This window comes from Trifolium pratense, linkage group LG3, assembly GCF_020283565.1.
Source record: "Trifolium pratense cultivar HEN17-A07 linkage group LG3, ARS_RC_1.1, whole genome shotgun sequence".
Taxonomy (NCBI): Eukaryota; Viridiplantae; Streptophyta; class Magnoliopsida; order Fabales; family Fabaceae; genus Trifolium; species Trifolium pratense.
The window spans coordinates 5,591,354-5,613,162 of NC_060061.1; the positions used below are offsets into that span (position 1 = coordinate 5,591,354).

The window sequence follows — 21,809 nt, forward strand, 5'->3', positions numbered from 1 at the left end:
TTTATTATATAATATTGTTAAAATATAAGTAAAACTATTGTGTTGTGTTATTTCTCGTAAAACTTATTAAATGAATAAATTATCAATCACAAATAACGGTCCCGTGTATATTTTTTAATAAAAAAATTAGAAATTTGATTCCTATTTTTAAGCATTTTTCATTGTATTTATCATATATTCTTTCTATATATTTTTTTTAATATTTTTTTTAGTGAAATTACGATGAAGGGTATAAAACTTGCAACGTGGTTAAACGTAATAAGAATTAATTAATAACTTTGATTATAATCGATTTTAATATATTAGTAATAGATACTGGACCCGTATATAAACATGGAGTGTTCCAGGTACACTCTTTAAACATTCCATATAAATAAACCATTCATTCACACAAAGGTCGTTAATTTTTTAATTAAATAAAAAAATTTGGTTTATAAAGAATAATGATGTAAAATTGTTTTCTCAAAATAAAATAAAATAAAAATAAAAAATTGTTGAGCAATCGTAACCGTCTGTAGTGTAATAACAAGTAAGAACGTAACACATGCAGCGGTAAGTTAGTGATTCAGTTCACATATTCTTTCTTCTTCTTCTTCTTCTTCTTCCTTCCGTGTAGCTTCTTCATTGCATCATTTACTGTTCCATTCAAATTCCTAATTCATTTACAGAACAAGCATTCATTAATTAATGGCTGAAGAGAACAAATCATTCATCGTCGAGGTTGAAAAAGCTAGGGAAGCCAAAGATGACAGACCATCCATGGGACCTGTCTATCGTACCACTTTCTCTAATGATTCCTCTCCTCCTCCCATTCAAGGTCTTGATTCATGTTGGGATGTTTTCAGGTCTCTAATTTCATATTACTTAATCATATATTCATAGATCACATTGTTCTTTCATCGTGTGTTCGTGTTGTTAATTAATTTCGCTCGATTTAATGAAATTAATTATGAATTTGTAATCTTATAACCGAATTAGAATGTTTTAAATTCCGTAAGTTCGAAAGTTATTGAAGATCTATGATTGGATCTCCTTTGAAAAATAAATAAATCTCTTGAGTGAGTGAGTGTAAAGATAACAATATATTGTCATTTATGTATTATAACAAGAATTAAAAAAGTTCTAATGACTAATGCGTCAAAGCAATGTGTCGGAAGGTAATAAATACTAACGGTTAGACAGGATGCGCGCGCTCACACACACACACACACACAAGGACACATCAAATGAGCGATGTTTTTGTGGTTATACAGGATGTCTGTTGAGAAGAATCCAACAAATCCAATGCTTGGCGTCCGTGAAATAGTGGATGGGAAGGTAAACACTCATTTCCCCTTTCTGTGATTTATGTCTCATTATATGCAAATGTGTTGTTACTTTTTTTTTAATTTTGTCACAATCTTTGTAGCCTGGCAAATTCAAGTGGCAAACTTACAAAGAAATTTATGACAAGGTGATCAAAGTTGGAAATTCCATCCGTGCTTGTGGTTATGGGGAAGTAAGTAGTCACATGTGTTACTCTTGACAATTGCTTTCACTTGTTTTATTATTTTCATCTTCTTTGATTGTTTTACGCCAATTTTTGGATTCTCATTACATTATGCATTGTCCATTTCATCCATGGGGTTGATGTGTGAGTGTCGTGTCTGGAGTACATGTATGTATCAATGTTTCATAGTTTGTGATCAACATGAGGTGCATTGTTTCACATACCAAAGACATTAAAAATCATCTTCATCTATTTCTCTTTGACGATATGTTCTTGGTATTAAACATTGAGATCTTCATGAATAGCTTGGTCATGACGGACTATGATATCTTTTGCTTCATATCAGCATCTTTTCTTGCATTGTGTGAAAGCAAGCTTAATATGTTTATTGTTTTCAGGGAGTAAAATGTGGCATTTATGGTGTCAATAGCCCGGAATGGATTATGAGCATGGAGGTATCATTTTATGCTGTCTTATTTGCATATATATTTTTCTTTCTACTCTGTTCTTTGGAGGTTTCAGTTTTAGCTAGCTATATGTTGATCTTTGTGTTATATATTTATAATGTAATTTTATTTTTTTTTGAACAAATAATATAATTTTTTATGTTCATATAATAATGTGATTGTTTTAGTGTTTTTATGATCCATTTTGAACATGGAAAGCTTGTTTAAATTGAAACTTTGTTTTATCTATTAAATATTTGGTTCTCTGTTGGACATTTTTCATCTATAGTGATGATCAATTGCTAAACTAGCTTCTATTATCCTTTCAACTCAAAAAGTTCTTTACATATTTTAACATGATTGCAGGCCTGCAATGCTCATGGACTTTATTGTGTTCCTTTATATGATACCTTAGGTATGATCCCACCTTCTTTGGCATTTATCTACCTAAATCGTGTTGTGGACACACAAGGTTCATTATGTGGAGGCATATGAAGTGTCACCCCTTGTAAAAGAAAAGAAAGAAAGAAGAGAATATGAATTATTTTAATATTTTCAAACAGTAGGTATAAGGATTTTACTCGTATGACCCGAAAATATAAAGATTTTTTACACCGTTTGTCAATCAGTATGATAGTTAGATCATAAAAAGTCATAAAAAGGGTGACTTGTGAATGATTGACAATGTAAAAAGTTCTGCACGGACATTATATCAAAATTAATCGCCAAGTATAATGGGATTTGACACAAATCATTTTAATATTTATTTTCAAAATGTTAATTCAGGTGCCGGTGCTGTGGAATTCATTATATCCCATGCAGAAGTCTCGCTTGCATTTGTTGAAGAAAAGAAGATACCTGAGGTTCACCTATTGAAATAATCTGTGTGATATATTAGCACTAGCAGTGTATTATTAGGAAGGATTAGAAAGTATGTTCTGCAATTTTCCAGTCTTATCCATATATTTGTTTCTTAAACTTTTCAGCTATTGAAGACATTTCCAAATGCAGCAAAGCATCTCAAGAGTAAATTCCATTGATTTTCTCAATTCCTTTTCTAAAACGAAAGAAGCAGCCGCCTTAATTTATTTATCTATTTTTGTGTAGCCATTGTGAGCTTTGGAAAGGTTACTCCAGAACAAAAGCAAGAATTTGAGAAGTTTGAGTTGATAATATATTCATGGGATGAATTTTTAGAAGTGGTGAGTTATCAATTTTTCGTATTATTACTCTCTTTCCTCCTATCTGTTGTAAATTTGTCATGAAAGAAACTACTTCTATATTACTTGGCCGTATCTGCAATTACTCTAACGCAAAATATTAGATACACTAGCATTGCAATTTATGTTTCTTACTCTGAGCCTAGAATTGATAAAAGGAAGTAATGTGTTTTGATTGCTCATTCTAGTTTTCGATATATATCACAGGGTCAGGATAAAAGTTTTGATCTTCCTGTGAAAAAGAAAAGTGACATATGTACTATAATGTACACAAGTGGAACTACTGGTGATCCCAAAGGAGTATTGATATCCAATGAGAGCATTATTACACTCTTAGCTGGCATAACGAAACTACTAGACTGTTGCAATGAATCAGTAAGTAGTTTTGTTTTATCACTTCTTTTTCTTGCATTTGTTTGAACATACAAGGGACTCCTAAAAGGCCTACATCTTTTCATTTAAGCAAACATCTTGGTCTTCTAAAATGAATGCACCTTAGTGTCGTCAAATGTGTATCGCAAAAAATAGCAGTTCATCAAATTCTGCTACACGGCAATGTTATAGCTTTTGTTTGGCATCACTTTGTACTAAATAACTTATTGCTGAGCAGTAGAAACTTGTTTAAATTCCTCTACGCCATACCCCTATAGCTGCTATTTAACAAAACTAAATTGCTCTTAAAATGCTATTTTTGTTTTTTGGATAATGAATGTTCTGCCATCCTATCTTTAACATTCCTAATATCCCGCATTTTTTTGTTCCTGCCTGCAGTTAGTTGAGAAAGATAGATACCTATCATACCTTCCACTTGCACACATCTTTGACAGGGTTGTTGAAGAAGCAATGATTTGGACCGGTGCTTCAATAGGTTTCTGGCGTGGGGTGAGTATATGCTAAATCTTTCGTTACTTATTACTTAATGAAGGCTTGATGTGATTATAGTATATTGGATTTTTTAATTTTTTAATTTGATCTCGAGTAAAGTCAAATTTTGTATTTGATAATAATATAGAACTACTTATTCAATTTGGCTGCAGGATGTCAAATTGTTGATGGAAGACATAGCCGAGTTAAAACCAACTATTTTTTGTGCTGTTCCCCGTGTGCTTGATAGAGTCTACACAGGTAAGTTTTTGGTCTTTGTTTACAGTTTAGTGATCTTTCCTACACTATGTGATTGTTTATGATAAAATTATGAATTCATGAAGAACAAAACTATACTATTTAAGTTAGTTCTTAGTTATTGAAGTGGTATTTTTCCTGAATTCCTATTCTCATATCCATCTCTTTGAACAAATTTTCCTCTCACCAAATAATAACAGCTATAATCAAAATAATAATGCAATGAAAATCTCAATCTTCATTTATTATACAGGTTTACAACAAAAGATTAATACGGGGGGCACGGTGAAAAATACGATGTTCAATTTAGCCTACACATAGTAAGTACTGTTGTTTTTACATTAATTGAGTTATATGATGGAAATCTGACTCATTTACTGTATGAGTGCTCCTATATAAATCAAAGCACAGAAAATCTCATTTAGAAGATGATGATGCATTGCAATGTTTTGATAATATATAGTTATATACTATGAAATATGTTGCAGCAAGTTGCATAACATGAAAAGAGGGCAAAAACATAATTCGGCGTCTCCATTAATGGACAAAGTTGTATTTAGTAAGGTGATTATAGTTTCATATATTTTAATTCACTGCTGTCTTGGTTCGAACAAACAATAACCATAACAAAATTGCACTGTACTACTAATAGTAATGTTTTTGCAACATGATCAGGTAAAAGACGCTTTAGGGGGTAATGTACGTATTGTTTTGTCCGGAGCAGCGCCTCTATCTAAACATGTTGAAAGTTTCCTGCGTGTGGTGACTTGTTCTCATATTCTACAAGGATATGGTATATTCTTTCACAACATTTGAACTATCATGAACTTATGTTACCTTTATGTGTGTGATTATTGATGTATAAAAACACCATAAGTTGGTTTTAGAATTTGGATTCTATTTTGGCTGTTGTAGGTCTGACTGAAACATGCGCTGGATCCTTCGTGGCAATACCAAACGAAATAAATATGCTCGGTACGGTTGGCCCTCCTCTACCATATGTGGATGCATGTCTGGAATCTGTACCTGAAATGGGATATGATGCACTAGCAACCACACCAAGAGGAGAAATCTGTATTAAGGGAAGTACAGTTTTTTCAGGGTACCACAAACGTGAAGACCTCACCAAAGAGGTTATGATCGATGGATGGTTCCATACAGGTTCTTTCAGTTGAAGTTGTGATGATGTATATATATTGTTGCAGTATATAGTATACCATTTTCTTAATGCATAATTTATTAAACAGGAGATATTGGAGAGTGGCAACCTAATGGAAGCATGAAAATTATCGATCGGAAGAAGAATATATTTAAGCTTTCACAAGGAGAATATGTTGCTGTTGAAAACCTGGAGAATATTTATGTTCAAGTTTCTGTTATTGAATCAGTAAGTCTTCTAGAGCCTTTTAATAAAGGAATTAGTTTAAGCTTCTTTTCATGAGCAGACAATGTTTTGTGACATGTTTATATTGAGTTTTATCCTCCTTTGTTTCAGATATGGGTCTATGGAAACAGTTTTGAGTTCTTCCTTGTGGCTGTTATTAACCCAAACAAGCAAGCACTTGAAGCTTGGGCAGGAAAAAATGACATGAAAATGGAGTTTGATTCTCTCTGTGAAGATTCTAGGACGAAAAGTTACATCCTTGAAGAGCTCGTAAAGATTGCGAAAGAAAAAAAGGTTCTATTTAGTTTTAAGTCTCATAATATTTCTCTAATTTGTTATACTGTATACAATGTGTTTTTAACTTCTTGAATTTAAGAATTCCTCACATGTAGGATTGAAATTTTCCATATGAATCATGTATACACCGCCATAATATATTCATAATTAACATTGTAGCAAATAAAAGTGTCTGCATTCCAGGTATGTATAGGTACATACCCTAAATATCTATGTTTTATACTGATTAATGTTCTTTTTGCAGTTGAAAGGTTTTGAATTTATTAAAGCTGTTCATATTGATCCAGTTCCATTTGACATGGAACGTGATCTTATTACACCAACATTTAAGAAGAAGAGACCCCAGTTGCTTAAACACTACCAGGTATAAGTTGTCAAAAACTCTGATGAATTTTGTTATGTTTCATAGCTAATGCTACGGTGGATCACCTTCACAATGATAGTGAAGTGGAAAAACCTATATAAGTGTCAATAAGTTGACTAATCACTGTGATAATTGGACATTTGACACGCTAATTGAATTCTAAGTACTCTGAAATGTTAGAATTCACAGCTGAAATGCAAATTCAAGGACATATACATACAAAGTCGCCACATAAACATCTTTCTGATACACTTATTTATTTATTTATTGTACAACTACAAACTCAAGCTCATATTGTTTCAGTACTGATTACAATATTTTTTGTGCACAGAATATCATCGACGAGATGTACAAGGCGACAAATAAACCCAGTGCCTGAGATATGCTTTGGGAGACAATTTATTTTATTCATGTCATGGAGCTTAGTGCTTACATAATTTCTTTTGTTGACTGTATAGATTATTTTTTATATATGGCAATTAATATTTACATTGCCACGGATAGCTGCTCAACCGTGAAGGTATAAAAATACTTTGGTAGGTAACATAATACTGTCAAAATATTTAATTCTTTTCTCTTCAAGACAAATAATCCCTATAACTGTCGTACAATATTGAGAAGATTTTCAATGGAATATTGAGAATTTCCATGTTGGGTCATTTTAGTACATCTCAATGTGTGTTTCATTTTCTACAGCACAATTAGAGAGGATACCTGTCTGCCGCAGTTCCAAACACCTTATCAGTTTATCTGCAACTTTCATTTACTTGCTGGTTCTTTGTGAGTTCCATGATTTTGGTGCAAGGCTTGAAAATGTCGACCATTTTGTTGCATTTTCTCCTTGATCACTTCCTACCATACCCTGCGATAACGTTTGGGCAGTGAGAAAAACTTTTTTAAGTAATTTAAAAAAAAAAACTATTACTTATTGTAAATTTACATAAAATAAAATATATTTGTATATGGTTAGTTGTTCACAATTTTAATATTGAATTAAGATCTGAAAATTTGATCCAATCAACATTTTATATTGGATAATAAAGAGACATCATTCATCTTAAACTATCCCATGAGTAATCCCTACGACGTAAAAACAGTGAGCCATAGCTCTCTGCTTGTATGAACAGATATGAAAAATGAAGAAATATGCAGACAAGAGAATTAAGGAACCGGGGGAAACAAGAGAAAATTAAGGAATTTTACCATTGAGAAATATAAGATTATAAGAAAAATGAAATTCTATGAGGTATGAAACCCATCCAAAAAAAATTATCTCCTATGAAGCAAGAGATACGCATCCTTTTAGTGTGTGTTTGGTTCTGCGATGATTAGAATTGAATTTGACATAATTGATTTTAGTTAAAAGTGGTAAATTGATTTATGTTTGGATACAAAATGATTTTTACCCATTCATATTGTTTGGGTAGTTTGGATCAAAATTGCTCTTGAATAATTGAATTGCACAATCAGCCGTATGATGTTAATCAGCCGCTCTATGATTCTCATCTGCCTAAAATGTGGGATTTCGCAACGACAGGAATCATTCCTTTATGCAAGACCATCCTCCCTGTTGATTAAAATCTTGTAAATTTAGAAATTTGCAGAAACTAGGAAGAAGCAATCTATTACATCCTCATGTGTCAATTATTACACTCAACAGAAAAACATTCATCTCTTAATTCACATGTACAAAATACAAGGTTAGGTTTGAGCCAAAGCTCTATACGACTTAGTTGGCATTATTCAGCTTTCACCTCATGCACATGAGTTGCACCTAAATGTTGGTGAAAAAAGTAAGATACATTGAACTACACTGAATGCAAGTGAGATAAATTGGAGTATACAATGAATACAAAATTTTGCCAATGCAATGAGATCAGATAGAAATACGGAAACAGATTGCTACATTGAATCCAATTGCTTCTCAAGTGTTGAGTTGTCTCTCTCACTATTTGATGCAAGAGGCAGAGACATAAACTGCAATGCAAGTAACTCATCTCTGCTATATTTCATCCTTTGATCTATGTCAAAATACATGAAAAATTATAATTAAGATAAATCATTAAAAATAGGAACCAGAATAATATAAACGTAATGGGAATTACCTACGAAATATGGAGATAAGGACGTTTGTTCTTTCTTCCTAGCTGCTTGCATAGTCCTTGAAGTTAATCGAGATGGAGATGAATGCTGACGTCCATTTTCTTCAAAAGGAAGTACCGTAACAAGTTCATGTCTGACTTCAATTTGTGGATGATTTCTACTGAATGATAAGATAGCATCTTTGGTTAAGAGCCAACAACCTCTGAGGTCCATCAGTTTCAGATTTTCAGGAGCCTTAACCTTATCAAGAGAACAATTTGTCAATACCGCATCACAGATACCAAGCTTTGTCAACTTAGGAACTGATGATAGATGGTAAAGTGAGATGTCTGAGAGTGAAGGACTTTTAAGAGATAAATATCTCAGCTCTTGGAAGCTTGATAAAGGGAATAAAGCTTCATCGGTGACTTGAGTGTGCTCCAAATTCAGCCTTTCTAATTGTTTCAGATTTTGTAGGGCCGTTAGAGAGAGTGAGTCCAAGTCAGTCCCTCCTTGGTGCAAAAACCCTGAGTCAAAGTATAGATAGGAAGGTTAAAGACAGAGTATTAAACTACACTACAGGTAACAAATGAAGATAAACCAGACAAAACTGAGAGAGAGAGATGAAGTTGAAGAAATCAGTATTTAGACATTTTGAACAACACATACAAGACAAGAATTTGTTTAATTGAGACCAATCACTATAATTAATTTAAATGCTTGATCAGTCAAATCTGGATTGACAGTTGGAAACAAAGTGACCAAATAAGATAGATCTTATAAAGATAGTAATTATTTTCGTGTGGAATGATTATAAGATAGATCTTATATAGATAGTAATTATTTTCTTGCTAAAGTTAACAGCACCGTACTCAATGTTATAGATCTAATACGGGTATTACATGCCTTAGCAATACTATCCTAATATACATCAAATGTTAAGATTTCTTAATATGGAATACATGTTTGTTAGTGTGACTGTCACTTATTCATCTGTAATTATTGATTTCTAGGATTATAAGAAGTTACTTAAATCTATTGTGCAAACATGCAACAAAGGTCATTTGATTTCACAAGGTAACTCGAATACAAGGCACAAACATAGGCAAATGAGTTATTTCCTGACATGTTGATGCAGGACATACAGAAAAAGATAAATAGCTGATCTAATTGAAGATAATATTCACTATTTAAGAAAATTAAGTAGGGTACAAAATAAACTACTAGATCTCCGTGCCAATGAATGTTAAATTAAAACATATATATATAACAGAAGAACGAGGAATCTTTAGACTCATGAGAATAATCATCAGCAAAGATGCAAAAAGGAAAAAACGTCAAATACAAACAGGTTTAAAGCAGCCTAGCACAAAAGTTTCCTAGTGAGGAGTTATTCGGTGGTAAAGAAAAACTCATATATTTGTCGCAGAAATAGTACTGTTTAGCCTTGCAACAGTAACAACAACAACTATACCAAGTAATCAAATACCTTTAATGTTCGTATTGCTCAGATCAACAACCTTCAATGAAGGCATCAAGCTGATAAATGCGAGGGCAGTATCTTCCACTGATGTCTGAGATAGTGATAGAATTTCAAGATTGGGAACATGTCCAGCTAAAATCCCTACTCCAGCAGAGCTAACCCAAGTACCACTCAGATTCAAACTTTTCAACTTTCCACCAATACATGCAACCATCTCAACTGAATTATCATCCATCATACACGAGCTGAGATTGAGATGTTCTATTACTTTCATTTTACTTAAGAAGAAGAATTTGTCAAGGCCGGTATGGGCCAAGTCCAGAAAGGACAGGTTATTTGTATTTGCATATAATAAGGTTCCAGCTTCATTCAGGAATGTAGACCCAGAGAATATAAGCTTTGTCAAAGGAGCTTTATCATTTTCAAGTATAGAGTCAATAGTACAATTACTCATGTTGAGGCATTCAAGAGATGATAAATTAGGCAATTTTGTGACGCTGGTCCATTCAAGATTTAGATGGGTTAACTTGGGGAATGTGTTAAGAACTGCAGCACCGTTGTTTGATATTTTACTACCCCAGAGTTCAATGTGTTGTAGATTTTTCAGTACCTAGAACAGGTATTTTCAAAGGACAAAAGGACAAGATGTCAACATTACTACATCTTGAGAACTGGCATTACAGACTTGTATGGGGAAAAACCCACCATGCAATCAACAACAAAGACACGCTCTAAAAACACGACACAGTAGCCAACTAACAAACAATCAGTGAAGTCTAACAGAGAATCCAGTAATTCAAGAAATGTTTGTCTCAAACCCAATTGAGTATCCGACGATAACTGACCAGGGAAAGAATAAAACAATAAACAATGATTTTGCCAAAAGCATTCTATTGAGTTTAAATGCAGAGCACAATGTGCACATAAATGATAAATCCATCGCTATAAAAATTAACGGTACAGTGAATAACGCCTGATTATAAATGTAAATCATAAAACAATTTTAAAAAAGGGAATATATCCATTTACACTGAAATGAAAGATAACAAAATTACACCATCTAATTAGTGACGTTATGCAGAAATTGAATTTATCCAATCTAACTTTTGAATTGTTCATATTGCATGACAAATTTGGAAAAAACTTATACCTTTACAAATCAAGTGGATATGGATGTATTTTCATTTAAAAACATACTAAAATAGTATAATTTGAACCAAAAATTGGTAGAGGTGAAGTGATTAGTTGGTAATGGTATAACCCAGAACAGCACAAACACAAATGTCAACCCAAAAAGAAAATGAAATACCTGTAATGAAGCTAAAGACGCATCATCGACAGGCAAACCGCCCAAGTCAAGAAGAGACAAGTTTTTAAGAGAGGCTAGAAGCTTGACTCCTTTGGCAGTGACGCTAGTTTTCGAAATGTGCAACTTCTCCAAATTAGGAACAGAAAGTATATGATTAATTCCAGCATCATTAACTTTGGAGCATCTAGATAGATCCAACTCTTTAAGGCTATTCATTCCTATAACCAATTAAGCATTCATCTCATCACCACACAGACAAATCAAATGAGTGAAATGGCAAAACATACAGCAAGAATAGGTTAACAATGAGTTATTGTAGCCATGCACGAATCGCCTTATTTGAGCTTATCTACTAGTATAAACACTCATGAGACCGCTTATGACACCACTGTTTTCAGCTTATTTTCAGAATAACTTATATAAACAGTTTGACTACATCCTATATATTGTTATAGCAGTAGCCTTATATATAATCACTTAAATCAGAATCAGAAAAAAGAGGGGAATGTATGTTATGTACTACCTGTGAGAGGCCAAAGAGCTGAAGAATTGATTCGATGACATTCAGCAATGTTCAAATAACGCAAATGGCGAAATCCTCCCAAATATGCCATCCATTCTGCATCCACAGAGTTATCACCTTTTACATCAACCTCTTCCGCACTGTGTTTGAAAACCCTAACCACAACAAGAAAAGTTATTAATATCATTATAATAGTTTAAGAAACCAAACTGAATTGTGAAAATAAACGAACTGAATTACTCGAGGAGAGAGGGGTGGAGGAGACGGCGAGTGATGAGACGGCGGAGGAGAGCGTCGGCGAGATGAGAAGGTAAGCGATCGAGAGATCGTTTCTGTAACCGCCATTTTTCAACGGTTTCTCTGTTTTTACAAGCTGCGTTTATGCAAAGTTCAACCAATTCGGTTTCTCTGTTCATTTTCTCTCTTTCTTTCTCTGAAATGAAATTGGAAAGTTTGACTTGAGTTTGATTCGGTGTTGGAATGAGATCGAGATTATTTCATTCAATTCTTCTTCTTCTTCTTCTTCTTCTCTCCGTGAAAAGAGAAACATCTCAACATGGGCCTCGTCATGCCAATTGGGCCTTAGACAGGGCCACGTTAGTCAAAAAAAATTATGCTCACTATGACGGGATAAATTAGTAAATTTGATAGTAATCAATTTTATTATATGAAAAATATATTTATCTAAAATTTTATCGAACCTTTAATAAATAAAAAAATACTCTACTCACCAAAAAAAAAAATACTCAAATGATGTGCTTAATGACCAAAGCTTTTTGAATAAGATAGTAGTATGTGTCTATGTAAAGTTAATCAAGAGTCTTAAATTCAAATATGAATATTCACTGTGTTTGAAAACCACAGAGTTATCACCTTTTACATCAACCTCTTCCGCACTGTGTTTGAAAACCCTAACCACAACAAGAAAAGTTATTAATATCATTATAATAGTTTAAGAAACCAAACTGAATTGTGAAAATAAACGAACTGAATTACTCGAGGAGAGAGGGGTGGAGGAGACGGCGAGTGATGAGACGGCGGAGGAGAGCGTCGGCGAGATGAGAAGGTAAGCGATCGAGAGATCGTTTCTGTAACCGCCATTTTTCAACGGTTTCTCTGTTTTTACAAGCTGCGTTTATGCAAAGTTCAACCAATTCGGTTTCTCTGTTCATTTTCTCTCTTTCTTTCTCTGAAATGAAATTGGAAAGTTTGACTTGAGTTTGATTCGGTGTTGGAATGAGATCGAGATTATTTCATTCAATTCTTCTTCTTCTTCTTCTTCTTCTTCTCTCCGTGAAAAGAGAAACATCTCAACATGGGCCTCGTCATGCCAATTGGGCCTTAGACAGGGCCACGTTAGTCAAAAAAAATTATGCTCACTATGACGGGATAAATTAGTAAATTTGATAGTAATCAATTTTATTATATGAAAAATATATTTATCTAAAATTTTATCGAACCTTTAATAAATAAAAAAATACTCTACTCACCAAAAAAAAAAATACTCAAATGATGTGCTTAATGACCAAAGCTTTTTGAATAAGATAGTAGTATGTGTCTATGTAAAGTTAATCAAGAGTCTTAAATTCAAATATGAATATTCACTGTTTCAAATAAGGAACACTTTGTGTGCCGAACAGACTATTCGACAGAAATTAGTGACCATTAAACACTGACGGAAATTTCGTACCTAATAACATTGTAATCAGAAAAATTAATTTACCTCTCTTATTTGTGGCAAAATAAATTATGTTATTTATTTTGTACCAAGCCTATATTTAAATTTATCTCCTTATATTTAAATTGACAGGGAAAAACTAAAAAATAATTATCAATTTGTCAGAATATGAGAACAAAGAAATGTAACATGTCAAAAAAGTTTAGAGATCACTTTCAATATTTTTCAAGATTAAAATTATGCATTACTTGTCGTGGCATGATTTTCTTAATATTGATTTGAACAATATGTCTATCGACCAATCCTTGTCACCTGATAACTCCAACAGTATCTCAATAAACATTTTTCTTATATAAATAACTAGTTTTATTCAGGTTTCTTATAACACCACACAATTTTTTTTACCTGAAATCGTTTCAATGTTGAAGCCCACCACCACTAGTGATAATAAAATATTGTCCATTCAGTAAGGAGCAAATGTGCAGGATAAGATTGTTATCAATTCATTTTTGTATGTTTGTGTGCTATGCCATATTGATGAAAGTTAGTTCTCAGTTATGTCTATGTTCTCAAGTTCATAATTTGCTTTTATTTTTATTTTTTTTTCAATGGAAGCGAGAAGTTTTGAATCTCAGTGGATTGTGGCAGTAAGACCACTCTACCACTTATAATACCCGTCGCGTATTTAAGAACTGAATTAGCAATCATTAGTTTGAAATAAAATAACAAAACAAGCATTGCACAGCACATAAACATAATACTATTCCACAAACTGTTATATATGAAGTACAATTGCTGCAAAGCTTGCAACATCACACACAGAAAAGACATCCAAAGCTTTAGAAAAAATACAAGTGATGACTCTTCTCTAACATGTTAAGAAGTTCATTTAAATTCTGAACTTCTCAACTATCACTCTTTTTCGCTGTCTGTCTGTCTTGTATCACTCACTGTATATAAGTTGTAAAGCGGATACGAAAGAGGATGAGCACTCCTTTCTTGTCTCTTCACTCCTTTCTGATCCGCTCCTTCCATCTTATATATAATCTATCTATTTTCATCTATCCTAATTGAAATGCAAAATACACAAGAGTAGAAGATTTGACACCAAAATGAAAATGAAAAAGGAGAATCTTAAGAATCTCTCCTCACTGCACATTTCGTATTACACAAGAAAGCATTAAACTGTAGCTGCCCGACGTTTTAAACCAAATCGATCATTCTCAGGCCAACAAGTAGTTTGCGACTGAGACATCTGCGGGAGTGGTAGAATGGATGTAGACAAATTCGAGGCTTTTACCTGCTGATAAAGCATTAATCCATGCTGGGAATGTGTATGAATCACCAGACTTTGTGAGTCCCCAAAGTGGACCATAAAGCTTGGATATCGAAAGATTGAGAGACTTGAGATTCTTGGTTGATTTGTTAGTCACAATTGTTGAATATCTATAGTATGTTCTGCCACCGGCAACCCAAGATTTGGTCATTTTCTGTTCAACGGAAATTGGGCCTGACTTTGACGCTGTCAAAGAGAAATTCTTCATTTTAGTTTCTAACTGAAGCAAGTATTTCTCAGATAATTTAAAAAATTATATACTATTATATAGTACTAAAATGTACCTGGGGATGGAGTTATCCTTGGTTTGGGAGATAAATGTGGCTTGGTAACAACGGGTCTAGGAGCTGGAACAACAACAGGCCTAGTAGGAGCTGGAACAACAACTGTAAGGAAGAAATTATACCGCGATTACTTATACTATCACCAAAAGATTTATTTATAGCAGGAGGGGCAGAAATTTGAGAATAATGATGACAATACCTGGAAGGAGCTGGTTGTAGCCACCATGACCGCCACTGAGTCGTGCAAGAACACCTAAAAGAGGAGCATTGTTGTAGGTTGCTGGTTCTGTTTGTTCATAGTTCTTTCTTTCATCAGCAAAGTCATCATATGCATCAGGTCCACCAACAATAGCACCAGTAAGTTGATTAGTGTTGCTCCTTTTGCTACTAAACCAAGTATTGTAACCTCCAAAGCAGCTGACAAATGAAGGATTAGCCTTGATTGAAACAATGGAGGAACCTCTGTGGTGAATCCTTTGAGGGAAATTGTTTCCATATCCCACCATGTAACTTGTAGCTCTTGGGTTGTCTCCAAGAATGTAGTCCACCTGAACATTATTTTTAAAAACAAAAAATGATCAGCGCCCTTGAAATATTTAGCACCGACACTTCAGATTAAAGGTGTCTCTGGTGTCCGAGACATGTCAAATAATTTAATGATTGAAACAAGAAAGTACAATTAAATGAGATGTAGTGTATTACCTGAGACTTTGCGAATGAGAGAAGCTCGGAAGAAGGGACATTGCCGGAATCACATCTCAAGTTTCTACCAGAAGAAACAAGGTAGTCAGAATAGACAGTGGCTAAAAAGGAAGCACTTGTGACAAACTGCAAGTTGTTCCATCTTTGGCGGTATATGAGTCCACCAGGTGTCTTCTGAACATTGTGAGAACCTTTTCCAAGGCATGAACACATGAAATACTCGGACTTTTGCAGATATTTTTCAAACACTGGTGCATGAGCTCCAGCTTTTCCTTGCAACAGGAACTACACATCAAGAAACAGTACAAAACAGTTTAGCCACAAATGATTGAATATGATCGAATGCATATATGTAAGAACATCTAATCATCAAATTCATTACTTAATAGGTACTCAATAAGATTATTATTTAAAAAGAAAAATTGATCTTACCTTCGCAACTAAAGTTTGAACTCCGGGATACTTAACATCCCAACTGAATTCAGTCATTTGCCAACCAGTTCCACCCATGGAGTCACCATTTCTACCAAGGTAATCCAAGTAATATTGGTTGTTAGATGCTTGATACAACCATGCAGCAGCCCAAAGCAATTCATCCTGTTGTTCGTACAATTACCGACATTCAATTCAATTATTAATATTCAAGCAATAATTGAATGTTTACACTGTTTGTTTCCAATTGGAATTATTATTTTTGTATTGATTAATCCACAATTGTACAAGAAAAACTTACATTGTATCCACTGATGGATCTGTAGTACTTCTGTGCAACTGTGATGCTGCTGTCATATTTGCCTCTGTATTTATCCGCAAAATCAAACAACTGCAATTTATCAAACCCAGACACATTCAGTTTAGTAGTGGCTCCAGGCAGAAATGCTCACGTTGCCAGTAATGTATATATAGTGTTAATATTACGTTAAGAACAACGCTTATTTTTGGATTATTATTTTAGAGTCAGGATCCGTTGACACCAACTAGTTTGACACCAAATGTTACACCTCTCAATAACGTTTTAACCGATATAAATTTTATAAAATCCACCGTTGGATTGAAAGTTTACATCATATAGATCATTTGTGTAAAATTTCAAATAAATCCAAAATCATTTGATATGTTATTGAGATACATCAAAATTAACGGTTTTTGTATTTTTTTAAATGCCGTTAATCTTTATGTGTCTCAATAGCATATCAAATGATTTTGGATTTGTCTGAAATTTTACACAAATGATCTATATGATGTAAACTTTCAATCCAACGGTGGATTTTATAAAATTTATATCGGTTAAAACGTTATTGAGAGGTGTAACATTTGGTGTCAAACTAGTTGGTGTCAACGGATCCTGACTCATTATTTTAATATGATGTTAGTTTTTTTTTCACCTCACCAGGAATTAAACCCTTAATCTTTACTCCTCTAACTCCTTTCACTCGTAGATCAAACCAGTTGAGCTATTGACCTCAAACCAGTTGAATGGAGTCAATTTAGTTTAAGTTCAAACCTACTAGTAGGAGTATTTGGTATCCTCATTTATTAGGTTGCAACTAAAATACCTGAAACCTTATGATAGTAATAAATCTGTTCCAGATCTAGATTGACAGTAAAATAGAATTTCAGAAACATCTATGATATTTCTTTGATTTGTTCATTACTCATCTAACTATAATAAATGTATAATTAAATGCAACATGTGTCTTCACCTAAATAAACAGTGACAGAAACACATAGCTATTACTAGTGTACATTGTACACTTAAAAGATTATAATAGAGGCACATGACAGCGGGAAAATAGGTCCAATGTTGATGTGAAAGTAGTAGTATACCAAAAATAACCCGATACACATTCATGTTTGGTTTGGTTGCATACTAAAAAAAATGTGATGAGTATAATTTCAAACCAAAAGGGCAAAAAAGATTAGCACCGACAGTGTGTGTGTCCACACTCCACGTGAAATGACGAAAATTTATGGTAATATTAAAACGAAGTTTCGTTTTTTTGTGCTATGTGAATCTCTTCAATAGGAAGGTTAGGATCAAATTCCACACAAATATCAAAATGTACGGTCAAATGTGTGACAAAAGTTTAAAAGAAAAAGTGGCTCTTTCACTAGACATTAAAAAGAGGTCTTTCACCTCTCTATTATTCATTTTTTTATGAAAATAATTTCCATACACTTAAAATATGTTTACAATCGTAAATCAATAATGAATAAAAAAAAAATATTTATGACTTTTAAATTAGATACGATAAAAGTTCAAAAATTTAACGATCAAATGGTGTAAAAAAAATTTCATATACTAATGAATTAAATTCATATTTTTCTAGTCAACTATATATATATATATATATATATATATATATATATATATATATATTTGTTTGTTTTTTTAAAGTTAGTATTTTTATATTATTGTTAAGATTGAAAAATAAAAAGGATAAATTTAACGGCGAAGGTTAATAATTAATATTATTAATATTTTTTGTTGAAGATGAGAATCAAACTTCTTATTTATCTTTCACTTTATTCTCTAATATAACCCACACAAAAAAGAAATGGTTAAATAAGGATTCAGCTCTTTCACACTTTGTTAGTTGTTTTAAGAAAAAACCTAAATTGAGTGAACTCTTGCTTTATTAAGTACAAGTAGGACTGTTGAAGAAGACTAAAGAAAAAGTGGGAAACAAAATTCCACAAGTGTACAAATCGTATTTTTATGGGGTCCCTAAAAATATTATTTCCACCTTCCTGCCTTTTCCAAATATTAGGTACAGTATAGTTGAGGAGATTTTAATATTTATTACTTTAATTAATATAAAAAATATATATACTACTACTACTACTTGTTTTTATTAAATTTAGTTTAATATTAAAAATCAAAGGAAATGTTTGGATCACTTATATCCCATCTAAAAAAACTCAAAAAAGATAAGGTTTTATTTATTTAACTTTAATTTTTTATCTTTGGAGACTTTATGTTTATTGAATCAATTAATGTCCTTCTACCGACCCATGCGGCCCAATTTGGTAGCAATAACGTCTCTGACAAAAGACTCATAAATAAAAGTGTACTGCCAGTAACTGCCTATTAGTTACATTGTTCAACCGTTTCACACCAATATTTATTTGCCACTATCAGTAACAAGAAACAACTCATTCATACTTACTTTACCATGCTTCAAATGTTTATAATAATGTCCTCTCTTTTTATGAATCAGGTAGTATTACAGCGCAACTCTTCAGAGATTAATCTCACGAGTTAAATAGAAAGTAAATTTTTTTTGTCAATTTTACTGTTTTTTAGTGTTCACATTTCATTTTCACATAAAAAGTTAGTACTACTTCTTTGCTAAAATAATTAAATAAAAATAAATGAAGTGAACAAAGTTGACTTGTGTGAAAGTAAACCTCATAGGCATGACGGAGGAGTTCATGTGAATAAGCAGGATTAGAACGGCGGAATACAATGGAAGCAGCAGCCATAGCGGCGGCGGTTTCTCCGGCAAGATCCGACCCGGGATTACTTGGATCAACCTTGTAAGCATGACGGTCAGTGGTCATATCCTCCGGCCTTTGCCAACACTTATGGTCAGTGTTCCCATCTCCTACCTATTTGTCAAAATGCCCAAATCAACATCATTCATTATTCACATAATAATAATAATAAATAAATAATACCCCAATTAATTAATTAATTAATAATAACATTATTAGTCATTAGAAACATCCAAATTCAACTTTAACTCTATGGAAAATAAAAAGACACTAACCCATGATTCCATGAAAACTATAATATATAAATATTAATATGATATTAATTCATTTTGGGAAAGGAAAAGTCAAAAAATAAAAAATAAAAAAAACAGGGGAAAACAGAGTGAGAGAAGTTTGAAGTGAAAAGGTAGTACCTCTCCATAGAGAACATTAGGTTCAGGATGAGCTTTGATGAAATAATCAGTACCCCATTTCACAGCTTCCATGGCATGACCAAGTTCACCACTAGAAGCCATTTGTTTACCATATTCAATAATGCTCCATGACATCATTGTAACAGTAAACGCCATTGGTAATCCAAATTTTACATTATCACCTGCATCATAGTATCCACCCACTAGATCTACCTGCAAATTTTTGAAAAAATCAACAAAATGTAAAACTGAAAAGGAAAAGAAACCATGAAATGAAAAAGAAACTTACCCCACTTGCTTTACCATCTTGAAGACCAGAATGAGATCTCCATGAAACTCTCTGGTTATGAGGAAGAACACCAGATCTTTGAGCTTCAAAGAACATAATGCTTTTGCTAAGTGCTTGGCCATAGTCATGACCAGCAAAGGATAAAGATGGAAGAAGAAGGAAAAACAGGGGAAGCATTGAAATGAGTTGTGTTAGCCTTTCCATGCTGTAAATGTGTGTGTTTGTTTGTTGAATGCAGTGAGTTGGAAAAATATGGCAATGCAGATGAGTTTAGAGAAGCTGAAACTTCGGATATTCCCGTTAAATAAGGAGAGAATCCTTGCGGAAACAGAGAAGTTTCAGAGAGAGAGAAGAAGAAGAAGAGTACAGGGATTGGAAACTGAGGAGCTCGAGGCTCTATATATTAAGGGAAGGAGTGGAAAAGGGAAGGTATCAAGAACACAGAAGTTGACACTTTGGCAGTGAATTTATTAAAATAATATTATTATTACATTATAGTATTATTAAATAAGTTAATAGTAGTAAATAATTTGTTTCTATTATTATTATTATTATTATTATTATTTTGTTTATTTGGATTTTGAAGTGGCTATAAACGTCTGTGATGAGTAAGGAAGGAACAATGTCATGTGGCCTTACAGCAAGCAGTCGGTGAGGTTTTAAATTATTTGGCAGAATTGGAATTACTACTGCTTATGGTTAAATTAGTAAATCAAAATTGTTTGACTTATGGAATGGAGTTTGAACAAGAATGTGTGATTTTTTGTGCCTTTGGTAAAATGTTTAGGTTTCATGCATATTCACCAAAGTTAGAACATGCTTTAAAGTTCAATTAGCAGACACATTGTTTGAGTCAATTTCTCACTGTAAAAACAAATTTGATTGGTCTGTTTGTGGTATTATTGCATTATAGTAATGTGAAAGAATTGAAAGAAATATTTATTATATATTTTTATGGCATTATGATTTTGATTAAAAATATATAAACCAAATTTTACAACAATTAGTAGTAGCATCTATTGCGGTCCCCATAGACCCGCGCCAAGACCCATATTGATATCAAATATCAAACGAAGCCACTACTAAAGATTTGGTCTTTTTCCCCCTAATCGTCGGCGTGATAGTAACAAAGGAAAATTGTGAATACTTTTTCTCACACAACTCAAACTATGAGATGATGACACCCATTTCCCACGTAAATACCTCTTTGCCACTAAAAATGACTACACCATTTTAAATTTCTATGCACTTACGGTTAGACCATCTTCAATGGTGTAGTACCTATTAAGTACTTATGGTACTTATTAGGTACTACCATTGGAGTACCACCCATTTGAGTACCTATTAGGTACTACTTCTAAAATAAGAACCCTCTCTCCTCTTGGACCCACCTTATTTTTCATTAAAATATTATTTTCATGAGCCCACTTTATTTTCTATATTCAATTTGAATTAATGGTACAAAAACACAATTTTATTTTTGTACATCACAAAAGCATAATTTTTTAATTGGCATGCCTCTAAAAAAATTTAATGCCAACCATATAGACGTTGGTGCAATATTCGGTAAATAGAACGTAATATAATATGGGGTATTATTTAGCCGATGGTATTTATCCATAATGGGCTACACTTGTCAAGAATAGCACAAATTCAAGATAGGCGAACTCATCTTCAACTTCAACATGATCTTGTCGAGCATATTTGGCAACGTTTTGGGCATGATGATCAACAAAATTAATTGTTTTTAAAATTATGTAATGTTATTTTAAATTATTTTTTAATTATCTAATTCTTAAAATTTGGCAATATTATTTTAAATTAAATTTTGAATTTTAATTATTTTTCGAATTATAAAAAAAATAGTACATACTAATTTTGTAATTTTAT

General features: G+C 32.8%; 3 protein-coding genes and 1 long non-coding RNA gene across 7 annotated transcripts; 2 read left to right on the forward strand and 2 right to left on the reverse strand.

The window, feature by feature from the left end:
- The first annotated feature begins 478 nt into the window (after positions 1–478).
- LOC123915647 (long chain acyl-CoA synthetase 4-like) lies at positions 479–6,997 on the forward strand. Its single transcript, XM_045966839.1, has 20 exons — positions 479–552; positions 669–845; positions 1,254–1,317; positions 1,409–1,498; positions 1,888–1,944; positions 2,302–2,350; positions 2,722–2,798; positions 2,922–2,961; positions 3,043–3,137; positions 3,363–3,530; positions 3,927–4,037; positions 4,193–4,280; positions 4,531–4,597; positions 4,766–4,841; positions 4,953–5,070; positions 5,193–5,438; positions 5,525–5,664; positions 5,773–5,955; positions 6,203–6,322; positions 6,654–6,997. The coding sequence occupies exons 2-20, from the start codon at positions 688–690 to the stop codon at positions 6,699–6,701; spliced, it is 1,995 nt and encodes a 664-aa protein (XP_045822795.1). The 5' UTR covers positions 479–552; positions 669–687; the 3' UTR covers positions 6,702–6,997.
- A 922-nt stretch (positions 6,998–7,919) lies between these two features.
- Positions 7,920–12,995, reverse strand: LOC123915648 (internalin I). Of its 3 annotated transcripts, none has more exons than XM_045966842.1 (7): positions 12,716–12,857; positions 11,960–12,630; positions 11,720–11,874; positions 11,197–11,414; positions 9,894–10,497; positions 8,432–8,931; positions 7,920–8,343 (listed from the first exon to the last, which is right to left on the reverse strand). In XM_045966842.1, exons 2-7 carry the CDS (start codon positions 12,133–12,135, stop codon positions 8,332–8,334), a joined length of 1,665 nt encoding a protein of 554 aa, XP_045822798.1. In that variant the 5' UTR covers positions 12,136–12,630; positions 12,716–12,857; the 3' UTR covers positions 7,920–8,331. The 3 variants fall into 3 exon arrangements, with proteins under 3 accessions (XP_045822798.1, XP_045822796.1, XP_045822797.1); XM_045966840.1 differs by having other exon boundaries at positions 8,428–8,931; XM_045966841.1 differs by lacking the exon at positions 11,960–12,630 and having other exon boundaries at positions 8,428–8,931; positions 12,716–12,995.
- A 1,139-nt stretch (positions 12,996–14,134) lies between these two features.
- LOC123915649 (endoglucanase 6) lies at positions 14,135–20,386 on the reverse strand. 2 transcript variants are annotated; one of them, XM_045966843.1, is made up of 9 exons: positions 19,920–20,386; positions 19,631–19,843; positions 19,131–19,331; positions 16,453–16,542; positions 16,152–16,316; positions 15,720–16,004; positions 15,217–15,565; positions 15,018–15,119; positions 14,135–14,919 (listed from the first exon to the last, which is right to left on the reverse strand). In XM_045966843.1, exons 1-9 carry the CDS (start codon positions 20,121–20,123, stop codon positions 14,621–14,623), a joined length of 1,908 nt encoding a protein of 635 aa, XP_045822799.1. In that variant the 5' UTR covers positions 20,124–20,386; the 3' UTR covers positions 14,135–14,620. The 2 variants fall into 2 exon arrangements, with proteins under 2 accessions (XP_045822799.1, XP_045822800.1); XM_045966844.1 differs by having other exon boundaries at positions 15,018–15,092; positions 19,920–20,285.
- Positions 20,213–20,699, forward strand: LOC123915650. The gene is made up of 2 exons (XR_006811945.1): positions 20,213–20,348; positions 20,506–20,699. It is a non-coding gene; the product is annotated as an uncharacterized LOC123915650 (long non-coding RNA).
- The last annotated feature ends 1,110 nt before the right edge of the window (positions 20,700–21,809 follow it).